This window comes from Pollicipes pollicipes, unplaced genomic scaffold (assembly GCF_011947565.3).
Source record: "Pollicipes pollicipes isolate AB1234 unplaced genomic scaffold, Ppol_2.1 Scaffold_4002;HRSCAF=4701_pilon_pilon_pilon, whole genome shotgun sequence".
Lineage (NCBI taxonomy): Eukaryota > Metazoa > Arthropoda > Thecostraca > Pollicipedomorpha > Pollicipedidae > Pollicipes > Pollicipes pollicipes.
In genome coordinates, this window is record NW_023596420.1 from 23,267,972 (window position 1) to 23,279,121 (window position 11,150).

At 61.0% G+C, this 11,150-nt stretch overlaps 2 protein-coding genes across 2 annotated transcripts; one reads left to right on the forward strand and one right to left on the reverse strand.

Moving 5' to 3' along the window:
* The first annotated feature begins 1,270 nt into the window (after window positions 1-1,270).
* Window positions 1,271-8,772, forward strand: LOC119093859 (DDB1- and CUL4-associated factor 8). Its single transcript, XM_037216868.1, has 11 exons — window positions 1,271-1,488; window positions 1,781-1,878; window positions 2,061-2,319; window positions 2,687-2,806; window positions 3,750-3,865; window positions 4,192-4,363; window positions 5,082-5,247; window positions 5,546-5,676; window positions 6,809-6,928; window positions 7,661-7,789; window positions 8,272-8,772. Exons 1-11 carry the CDS (start codon window positions 1,279-1,281, stop codon window positions 8,353-8,355), a joined length of 1,605 nt encoding a protein of 534 aa, XP_037072763.1. The 5' UTR covers window positions 1,271-1,278; the 3' UTR covers window positions 8,356-8,772.
* A 1,138-nt stretch (window positions 8,773-9,910) lies between these two features.
* Window positions 9,911-11,100, reverse strand: LOC119094255 (PHD finger protein 23). The gene is made up of 3 exons (XM_037217329.1): window positions 10,585-11,100; window positions 10,047-10,263; window positions 9,911-9,981 (listed from the first exon to the last, which is right to left on the reverse strand). The coding sequence occupies exons 1-3, from the start codon at window positions 10,753-10,755 to the stop codon at window positions 9,911-9,913; spliced, it is 459 nt and encodes a 152-aa protein (XP_037073224.1). The 5' UTR covers window positions 10,756-11,100.
* Between the last annotated feature and the right edge of the window lie 50 nt (window positions 11,101-11,150).

Sequence of the window (11,150 nt, forward strand, 5' to 3'; positions counted from 1 at the left end):
ACTTGGACTGTGTGAAGATGGAAATGGTGGTAACCATTACCATATGATGCACAATTACTTTCCTATCCCCATTCCAAAAGGTTATGCAAAGCTTTGCTCCTGTCTGCCAGTGTGATCATCTGTTCCCTTGTCTTCAGAACGGTGTGTAGTTCCCCCGGGTGATGTCAAGCTCTGGCCCATTTTTGAATGGTGCTGCACATCTTGATCACAATCAGCATACTTAGTGTTCCTCTCATTGATTGGATTAGGCAAACTTGGGATGAATTAATGTATTTGGCTGCATCCCAATGTTGCAGAGAACACCACCTCTGGTGAAATGTTGTGTACACAGATGCTGTGAGCTCTTGGGTCACAACATTAAGGATTGTCCTTCCTTGTCTAAACAGCATGTTGATGACCCTGTGTCAGTCATTCTCCTGTGCAGCATTTTGGTGTATCCAGCAATGTTTTGCTCATAGATGGTGTTATTGAGGTGTAAACTGGTTCTAGAAGGGTTCTAGAAGGTTCTAGAAAATGTGGTTTGAATGGACTGTGTTAGTGTAGGTTCCGAATTGTCCCTTTGCTGCTCTAAGACCGGTGTTTGTACCCTTAACCTGCAGTTTTAAGTGGACTTATATGCATTTGTGTGAAGTGATTGTCTCAAGCCCATAACTCTGACAGGTAGAAGCTAAAGTCATTACTGTGTATGTATTGGATAATATGTAGGACAAAACGCATGGTCAAGTTGTAGTTCTACCAAATTTGAAAGATACATGTGCTTTGCTTTTCAGTGGAATGCTACAAAGAAATTCAAGTTAGTGTGTAATTAAAACATTAGGATTTTCTGGGCTTACTGAAGAAGATTCTGTTTTCAAAAAGCTCTGTTCACTGTGTGCAATTCAAGCACAGGTGTTTGAACACACTATGGCTGATGGATCAGGGAACATACCAGCCTGTGAGCAAACTGCAGCCCAAGCTGATGCTGAAATTATCTGCTCTGGAGATAGGGATGGCTCTTCAGTTCATGGTCAGGGAGCAGACAGTGTTTCCTTGGGAGTAAGTTCTGATACCATGGACGCTGATGCATGTTGTGGGGCATCTGAAGGAGGCATGACTTCAGGTGCAACTGACAATGCTGGAGAGAGTGAGACCACACATGCAATACAGAAAGTTGTGCCAGATGATTCAAGCAGTATGCCAGCTGCTCCAACCTCTGACCTCATGGACAAAGAAAGTGAGATGGCAGGTCAGCAGACTTCTGGCCATGATAACAGTGAGCATCGACAGCAAGAGCAGAGCATGGCTGATGCCAGCCAAACCATATCAAATCAAGAGGATGACGCTGCTGATTCAGAGCGGGAAGCTGCCGATTGTGCCATGTCGGGCACTGAGGCGGATGATGAGGGGAACTTTGGAGTAAATGGTGCAGCTGCTACGGGTCTGCTAAGTTTGTCAAGCTCGTCAAGTGATGACTCAGACAGTAGCGATGATATGAGGAAATCAGCCATGGTGAGACACAGTTCATGTCTGTGGTGGTTGCACATGACATGGTCGTCTTTGACGTTCTAGGATTCGATGTGTTAAATTGAGCTGTGCCGTGAGCGTGCTTATCTTTTGAAGGCAGCGCGACCTGTGATGCTGCATTTCAGCCTGTGGTCATAAACATGATTTTATGGAATGGTCATTAAAATGTCATATTGTGTTATTTTTCAAGACTGAAACAGCATTGTATTATGTGACTGCTGGTGTGTATGTTCTTCACAGTTTATAGTTTCGTGTTTATCTTCCTTTTGCTTGCCAGGCTGCATCTTTGGAAGACGTTAAAAGGAAAACAGAGGAAATCATGACGAAACCGAAGCCCACGCACTCTTGGTCTCTGGTGAAGGAATTACACAAGAGGTGACTGAATACGATATAATTTCGTCACGTTTGAAAAACACACTCGTTGATATGTAACATCTTACGTTTGCCGAGCATCTGTCTATAGCTGTCCATAGCTGCACACCATTTCAGCTTGATTGTGACGCCGGCGTTTTGCGCCGGAGCCAGCTGGTGACGGCGCCGCTCGGTCGGGCCGGCAGGCAGCTGGGCGAGCGGCCGTCGCTGCTGCACCAGGACAAGTTCCGGCTGCACATGTACAGCTCGCTGCACGCCGTCGAGCGGCTGGAGCTGATGTCCAAGCTCTGCTGGCACGAGAGCTGCGTCAACTGCCTGCACTTCAACGCCACCGGCAGTCTGCTGGCCAGCGGCTCCGACGACCTCAACGTGGTCGTCTGGGACTGGCAGCGCAAGCGGCCCAGCTACTCATACCACACGGGCCACAAGAGCAACATCTTCGAGGTGGGGTGCCGAGGTGGCGGCCGGCCGGCCGGTCCCGGCGCGCGGGCTCGCGTGCCTGGGACGGCCGGGCCGTGGGCTGTCCTGCCATTGACCATTGACCCGTGTACCACTGACGCCCGGGCTGGTCCTGCCCGCACAGGCTGAGCTGTGGCGCCTCCTGCGCAGGGGGCGGTGGCGCGCCGCTGCCGCCGTGGAGCGGTGCGGTGGGCGACTGCGCCACTACGTATTCGCACCAGCATTGTCACTGGTCTATGTTTCTCCGGTGCTGCGTGCACGGAGAGCGAGTCTGTTTGCAAGGCGCCTTGTTAACCGGCTCCGTGCGGTAAGATTTCTGAGACTGACGACTGGGCGATGTGCGCGTTCACAGGCCAAGTTCATGCCTCTTCACAACGACACCCACATTGTGTCGACAAGTCGCGACGGCCAAGTGCGGCTGGCTGAGATCTCGTCGGCCGGGGAGTGCCGCTCCATACGCAGACTGGCGCAGGTACCCCCCCCCCCCCCCCCACCCCCCGCCCCTCCTGCCTCTCATCCCAGCTGTCGTTCGCTGCACGTCTTCACTCAATGCTGTTTTGATAACCATTCTTGTTTAATCGATGTTCGTTGCAGAGAAAGTATGCGAGCCGATAGTTAAAATTCAAGGATTTTTTCGGACTTGGTACCAACAAGTCTGATGTCATCGGTGTACGCTAGGTCCATCGTCACTGCCAGTTGTTTTGTATTGGTTTGAAGGAATTTTAACGATGCAAACCGTCGCCCATCATCAAACCGCCGTGGGCTGCTGTCGGCGACGATTACAGTCTCTGGCCTTCTTTCCGTTTTCGAGTGTACATACGGAATGAGAAGGGGATTCCGCCCACGTTTGTAGCATATGTTCAACAAGATTCCCCGTGTACCTCATGCTGACAGTGGTATGCTCGAGTTCGGTGAGGCGACCCTCTTGGTGGCTGTATGCGGCGCGTGTGGTCAGCGTGTGGACGGTGCCGTCTCGGCGGCTGTTTGTGGCGCCTGTAGACGGTGCGCCGGCTGAGGCGGCCGGCGTGTGTATGACTGCTGTTGACCGGGGCGTGCCCTCTCGGCGGCTGTATGTGGCACGTGCGGGCGGTGCCCTCTCAGCGGCTGTGTGTGGCACGTGCGGACGGTGCCCTCTCAGCGGCTGTATGTGGCACGTGCGGACAGTGCCCTCTCAGCGGCTGTGTGTGGCACGTGCGGACGGCGCCCTCTCAGCGGCTGTGTGTGGCACGTGCGGACGGTGCCCTCTCAGCGGCTGTGTGTGGCACGTGCGGACGGTGCCCTCTCGGTAGCTGTGTGTGACACGTGCGGACGGTGCCCCCTCGGCGGCTGTGTGGCGTCTGTGGACGGAGCGCCGGCTAAGGCGGCCGGCGCGTGTATGACTGCTGTTGACCGGGGCGTGCCCTCTCTCTGCGCAGCACCGCGGCTCGGGACGCAAACTGGCCCTGCAGCGCGACTCTCCGCACACGGTGCTCTCTTGCGGCGAGGACGCGGTCGTCTTCAGCATCGACGTGCGGCAGAACAAACCGAACAGGTGGGTCGCCGCGCCGCCCGGGCGACGTGGCCGCTCCTGGCCGTGCGCCAAAAGAGAGACGCCGGGCTGTGTATCGACCTGACCATTGTTGTGTGGACGTGCTAATGTTACCGTCATGGGGGAAAAGCCGCGTATCGCTTGGGACCTTGCATGGTGACGGGACGGGCCGTGGGTATGTAAGAGACGACTCGTTTGCCGCGGATGTCGTTTGCTTTCGCCGACTGTATTTGCTCTGGTGGCGAGCATCCAGTCAGCTGTCAGCCTCGGAGCAGCGGCCCCGCGGTGAGCAGACCTGAGCCCCACACCGGCGACCCTCTCCGCCGCAGACTGACCACCTGCATGGACAGCGGTAAGAAAGTGCCGACCAACTCGATCGCCACCCACCCTGAGGACGGCAACGTGTTCCTACTGGCGTGTGTGGACAAGTTCGTCCGGCTGTACGACCGGCGCATGATGGGCAACGACGAGCCTTATCGCCGCCTTTGTCCGCACAGACTGGTGAGTCAGGCCGGGACAGACTGCTGACTCAGGCTGGGGCAGACTGCTGACTCGCGTTGGGACAGACTGGTGAGTCAGGCCGGGACAGACTGCTGACTTAGGTTGGGGCAGACTGCTGACTCGCGTTGGGACAGACTGGTGAGTGGGACGGACCTGACCGATAAGCCAGGCTAAGGCAGAGTGGCTAGTCAGGCCGGGGCAGACTGGTTAGTCAGCCTGGAGCAGACTGGTGAACCAGACCGGGTGAGACTGGTTAGCCAGACTGGGGGAGACTGGTGAGCCAGAATCGGACAGACTTGAAGACAGATCAGGCGACCAGCTGGCGAGGCAGGTCGACAAAGGTTTGGCGCGGGCAGGCAGTGTGCCAGTCTGTTTTGCCAGCCTTGAGACTGGTAGAACAGAGCCACGACGGTCCGATGGGGCGCGCTGACCTCCTGTGTAGACGAACGTGACACCATGCTGCGCTGCCACGGCCGGCCCACCAGCTTGCAGTGGTGAGCGCCGTGTGGGCGGCCCGCCACCTGAGCTGCTGCAGGTGGGGAGCCGTGGTGCCCGCCGGGTCCAGCGGAGCTCAGTGCCACTGTGGGCCGACGGTCGGGAGACTCCGCCAGAGTTGGCCCGCTGCCGACCGGGACCCTGTCGAGACTGTGCGCTGCGGTGGTGCGCCGCTGTTCCGCGTGGCGAGCCTGGACAGGACGCCGCCCTGGCCCTGCTGCAGCTCGAGTCCGGCTACCGGTACAGCGTCACCTGCGGCGTGTTCAACTACAACGGCACCGAGATCGTGGCCTCGTACAACGACGAGGACGTGTACCTGTTCGACGCGAGCCACTCGGACGGCGCCGACTGCATCCACCAGTACTCCGGCCACCGCAACAACGCCACCAGTGAGCACACGCGGTGGGGCGGGGCTGCGGCCGGACCGGTGAGGGCGCCGGCCGCGCCAGGCCCGGTCTCCCGGCGGGCCCGCCGCCAGTCAGCGCTGTGGCGCGCCTGGTGGTGTGAACGTTCTGGCCGGGCATGGTGCAGATGCGAGCTGCTGCCCACATTGTTGCACACGCACTGCACATACTGTTGCACACACACTGCGCATACTGTTGCGCACACTGTTGCACACTGTTGGCTGTTTGTTGAGGATGGGATGGCCGAGTGATGTGTGTAATGCAATCTGGCCGTGATTTTCAGTCAAGGGCGTGAACTTCTTCGGCCCGACCAGCCAGTACGTGCTCTCGGGCTCGGACTGTGGCAACATCTTCGTCTGGGACCGGGATACTGAAGCCATCGTCCAGTGCGTCCCTGGAGACGAAAACGGCGTGGTACGTACCCGGCCGCCGTGCGGCGCCGCGGCTTACACGGCCAGCACCGGTTCGACTCCGGTCTCCTACGTGGCGCCTTCCCCTCCCCTCCCCCCGGCGCTCTCCGCTGTAGGCCGAGTGATCCTGACTCGCCGCCCGTCCGGCAGGTCAACTGCCTGGAGCCGCACCCGTACTGCCGACCCTGACTCGCCGCCCGTCCGGCAGGTCAACTGTCTGGAGCCGCACCCGTACTCCCGACCCTGACTCGCCGCCCGTCCGGCAGGTCAACTGTCTGGAGCCGCACCCGTACTCCCGACCCTGACTCGCCACCCGTCCGGCAGGTCAACTGTCTGGAGCCGCACCCGTACTCCCGACCCTGACTCGCCGCCCGTCCGGCAGGTCAACTGTCTGGAGCCGCACCCGTACTCCCGACCCTGACTCGCCGCCCGTCCGGCAGGTCAACTGTCTGGAGCCGCACCCGTACTCCCGACCCTGACTCGCCGCCCGTCCGGCAGGTCAACTGTCTGGAGCCGCACCCGTACTCCCGACCCTGACTCGCCGCCCGTCCGGCAGGTCAACTGTCTGGAGCCGCACCCGTACTCCCGACCCTGACTCGCCGCCCGTCCGGCAGGTCAACTGTCTGGAGCCGCACCCGTACTCCCGACCCTGACTCGCCGCCCGTCCGGCAGGTCAACTGCCTGGAGCCGCACCCGTACTCCCGACCCTGACTCGCCGCCCGTCCGGCAGGTCAACTGTCTGGAGCCGCACCCGTACTCCCGACCCTGACTCGCCGCCCGTCCGGCAGGTCAACTGTCTGGAGCCGCACCCGTACTCCCGACCCTGACTCGCCGCCCGTCCGGCAGGTCAACTGTCTGGAGCCGCACCCGTACTCCCGACCCTGACTCGCCGCCCGTCCGGCAGGTCAACTGCCTGGAGCCGCACCCGTACTCCCGACCCTGACTCGCCGCCCGTCCGGCAGGTCAACTGTCTGGAGCCGCACCCGTACTCCCGACCCTGACTCGCCGCCCGTCCGGCAGGTCAACTGCCTGGAGCCGCACCCGTACTCCCGACCCTGACTCGCCGCCCGTCCGGCAGGTCAACTGTCTGGAGCCGCATCCGTACTCCCGACCCTGACTCGCCGCCCGTCCGGCAGGTCAACTGTCTGGAGCCGCACCCGTTCATACCGGTGCTGGCCACCAGCGGGCTGGACGACGACGTCAAGATCTGGGTGCCGAGCAGGGACGGGCCGCCAGAGCTGGGCTCGCTGCGACAGGTGGGCGCCGCTGCTGCAGAGCGGCCGCCGCGCAGAGACGGCACCCATTCGGGACAGACAGCTTACACGCGGTGCATTGATTAGAAGGCACAGGTGCTTGAGGAAAATGTCAGGAAAATGATACAGATACAGTGTACAAATATGGACGCGTAAATGTCTGGAGGCATGTCAAGTTTCAGCTGAGGTTGTGGCGGTTACGTGTGTTACGAAGAATAGCCTATGATATAAGGAAGAAAGTGGTCGCGTAGGATACCTTTCCTGTCAACATCATTTTTAGCCCATGCTGTTTAAGGAGCACGTTTATTATTTTATTTACAGTGTATTATCATAACTTTGAGACGCACAGTACGGCACGGGAGTATTCTTACAATTATGCCATTATCGCTTAATCTTTTCGTTTCACCTGTGCCCCCTAGCGTATTCCAGGCCAATTAGTTTTATCGCCTGAACTTGTAATGCAAGAGCTCCTTGCGGAAATGCTCCGTGACGTAGCTGTGTGCGGGGCCCTGGGCGCTGCGCATGGCCCGTCCCCTCATGCCGCACAATGAGAAGCGAGCCAAAGACCAGGCGGGCCGGGCTGGCGGCCGAGGCGCCGCTGGTGCCAGCGAGTACGGCTGGCCTGGCGACGGCCTGTCGGCGTGTGCGCCAGTCCTGCGGGGCGGGCCCACCAGACGCGCCGTTGGCGCCCCTGTCCGCCCGTCTGCTGACGGCCGTCTCGCCGTCTGTCGACAGACCGTGGAGACGAACCTGCGTGACCGGGTGGACGGCGACTCGCCCTCGACGGGCTCGCTCGGCAGCAGCCTCATGTGGACGGTGATGCAGCAGGTGCTCGGCTCGCAGTGGCAGCGGCAGCGGCGCCAGGTCAGTGCGCTCGCGCCCGGCCCGGAGACGGCCGGCTGGCACCCTGAGGCGGGGCGACGCGTGGGCTTGGTCTTTTCCGCGGTCTGTCTGCTGTGGGTGGCTTTGGCCGGGAAGCTAAGGTGGGAAGTCGCAGGTGGACCTCGCTGGTTAGGATTTGGCCGTAGTGTGGATTCCGGAAGTATCCTTCCGCGGGGATGTCAGGCAGACGGTACACGATGACCCGTCGTGCTGGCGCTGGCCGGCCGCACCAGCGGCGGTAGACCAGCGGCGATAGCCGCCGCCCACGTGCTATATATCCGGGTGCAGCAGAAGCCGACCGGCCCAGGGACGCCCACGGCCCGTGCCGTCCGTACCGCGTCCTGTTGCACACAGCTGTCGCCGACCGGCCCAGGGACGCCCACCCCTGCCGTCCGTACCGCGTCTTGTTGCACACAGCTGTCAACGCACTGCCGGCGTGTGACTGGAGCCACCTGCTGTCGCAGATGTTCGACATGGACACGGACGACCCGGACGGCCGCTCCTCAGACAGCGACGACGACCAGCCGGGCGAGTGCCGGCCCACCTAGGAGCCCGCCGCAGCGGCCGGCGCCGGCGCGGGCCGCGCTCGGCCCGTTTGGTCTTTCGCAACAGCGTGTGGTGTGGCGTGCGGAGAGGCGGCGCGGCGGGCCGGCCGCCCCGCCAGACCGCCAGACAGCCCCGCCGAGCCCCGCTTGTCCCCAGCATATCGAGTGTGGGGTTCCCGTGTTAAGTCGTTTTGGCACCGGCCTTCGTCGCGCGATGGCCTTCTGACCCTGGCGTTTTTGGTCGCGGTGTACTAGACGCCGGTGGCGTCATTTGAACTTCGTTGGCGTGGTGTATGTCGTTGGGGCGGATTGATCACTACTCTGTGCAGCGTTTGGGTGGTATTTCAGAGCGAAGCACGTTGTCGTTCGAGCTGAGAGCAGTACAAGCGGTGCTGTCAATGAATATATGTATTGATAGTTGCCGGCGTGTTGGGGCACGTGTCGGGGCGCTGACGGGCGGCCGCGACCGGCGGAAAGCTCCGTCACGCAACGGCCGCTCGAGCCCCATCGTCGGCGAGCGTTCACAATGGGCTGCAGAGAGCGCGCTGGCCCAAGAAGCCGGACGCGCTCCAGACAATGCATGCTGGACCACCGCACGTCGGCAGCACCAGCGGCGCTACACTCGGCGCTCGGCGCACTCGGCGTGCCGCCGGTCAGGCCGACGACGCCGGGCGCGAGGCGGCGCGGTCCTCCGGCGCCGACGCCGGCAGCCGTCCTGCAGCGCGGCCGCCGCCTCAGTAGCCATACTTGTCGTTGAGGCTGGTGCGTCCGTCACCCGACTGGTCGGCGGGTGGCACCCAAACGTCGTAGGTGCCGTCGCCGGCGAGCCGCGAGTACGGCTCGGACGCCACCTCCTGCCGGCGCGTCACCGGTCAGGCGGGCCTTCAGTGAAGCCCCATCGGGCTCGAGACACGGCCAGTGTTACAACGCGCGCGAGCCATGTTTCCCACCTCCATACGCGACCATCCAACGCGTTTAAACGAGCGATCATCCGTGGAGATACCCACTGGAGCATGGTAGTTTCAGGACAAGGCCACAAGCTTGTGGTGAGATGCGCCTGCAGCGCGTATTTCGATTACTGCGGGTAACGTGCGACTTCTACGGCTCGTAGACCACGCGTTATCACGTCGCGGTTTTCATGCCGAAAACAAGGGGATAATGATACAGTCCACGATACCGTGAAGCCTGCCGATGCTTAGCCAAGAGTCGTGCGGGGTTCATGAACTGCAAGTTAATCGCTCGCAGAAGTGTAGCCTCATTCCAATACATCGTCTGCCCCTTAAACGACCCAAAGCAGGTATGCTAACAAACCTTTTCTGCCTTCCGCCTGGTCCTCTCCTCACGTTTTCTTCTGGCTTTGTCAGCCTGCTGCTGTGCAGATTCTGAATGCTGCTGATCGACGGTGCCGCTCAGCGGGAGCCGTGGTGCCGCTACAGGCTCCTGCGGAGACCCGGCACCCTCCTTCTCGCCCGGCCTGTTGAAGGGCTGCAGCGCCCGGCCGACGGCGACCGTGTCCTCGCGCCGCAGCGTCGTATCCTGCGCGTCGTCCACACCGCGCTCACACGGCCGCCGGCACCGGGTCCGTGGTCCTTTCCACCGACTGGCACAGGTCGCTGGCGCTCCGGTCCGCTTCGGCCCGGTCCCGGGCTCCTGGGCCGAGCTGCCCTCCATCGGCTCCGGGGGAGGGCACGCGCTGTCCCGGCGCCGGGCCGTCGGACGGGAGCCGGCTGGCGCGGCTGGCTGCTCGGGGGTCGGACCGGCCGGCACCCGTCGCTCCGGCTCCGACCCTTGCGCCGCCTCTTCCTCTTCGTCCTCGACCTCGTCCTCGTCCTCCACGGCGGGCCCGGACGGAACGCGGCGCTCCGGTCCTCGGACGGCTCGCGCTGGCGCCGCGCACCGACCGGCCTTCTGCTGGCGACACAGCGCAAGCGGCCCATGCTCACAGGCGTCTTCGGCACGGCCGCTCAAAACGCCCAGCAAGAGCACATGCGCACGCACCCGCCAAAGTTGTGATCCGTTCATGCACGTCAGGGCTTTGTTTGGTGACTGCACGTCGTTTAATCTGGGTACAAAAGGCAGTCATCTCATGAAGCAGGCTACAACCGGTACAAACACGCACGCAAATTAAGTCAAATGTGCTAAGAAATGATGTACGTACCAGTCAGTGACACAGCCAACTTCTGTCATCCGAACACGCCCCGCGGCGCGGGCGCGTCCGGTGGCGGTCCCTACCTTTCTCTTGCCGATGATGCCGGTGAGAGCGGAGCGGACGGCGGCAGCCTGTGGCGGCGGCCGCAGCGGAGGCATGGAGGCCGGCCGCGCCAGGTTCACCAGCCGACACAGACGGCCCTCCTCCGCCCGCAGCTGGGTCAGCTGAGTCTGGCACACGCAGGGACAGCTCATCGTACCACAGAGAGCGAGAGCTGGATGCCAGCCACATCAGCTCAGGGTTGTGTACAGGCAAACACGGCACGTCGGAAATACGTAGGCAGCATGTTCACGTTATTACAGCTCGTTCTCAATTCGGCTGCATGAGCTGGCGGACATCTCATCTCGTTCTCACATCCTGTTAAGTTCATGAACTGGCGGACATCTGATCTCATTTTCACATACTGCTCAACCGCATGAGCTGTCCAACATCCGATCTCGTTCTCACATTCTGCTCCAGTGCATGAGTTGGCGGACATCTGATCTCGTTCTCACATATTGCTCAAGTGCATGAGTTGGCGGGCATCTGATCTCGTTCTCACATGCTGCTCAAGTGCATGAGCTGGCGGACATCTGATCTCGTTATCACA

Excerpts from the sequence above, each read along its gene's own strand:
- LOC119094255 (XM_037217329.1), bottom strand. The coding sequence starts at position 10,755 with ATGAGCTGTCCCTGCGTGTGCCAGACTCAGCTGACCCAGCTGCGGGCG. Across the intron at positions 10,264-10,584 it reads GCATCATCGGCAAGAGAAAG|CAGAAGGCCGGTCGGTGCGC; the intron begins GTAGGGACCGCC and ends CTGTGTCGCCAG. Across the intron at positions 9,982-10,046 it reads GACGGCCCGGCGCCGGGACA|CGGACCGGAGCGCCAGCGAC; the intron begins GCGCGTGCCCTC and ends ACCGGGCCGAAG.
- LOC119093859 (XM_037216868.1), top strand. The coding sequence starts at position 1,279 with ATGGCTGATGCCAGCCAAACCATATCAAATCAAGAGGATGACGCTGCT. Across the intron at positions 2,320-2,686 it reads ACAAGAGCAACATCTTCGAG|GCCAAGTTCATGCCTCTTCA; the intron begins GTGGGGTGCCGA and ends GCGCGTTCACAG. Across the intron at positions 2,807-3,749 it reads CCATACGCAGACTGGCGCAG|CACCGCGGCTCGGGACGCAA; the intron begins GTACCCCCCCCC and ends CTCTCTGCGCAG.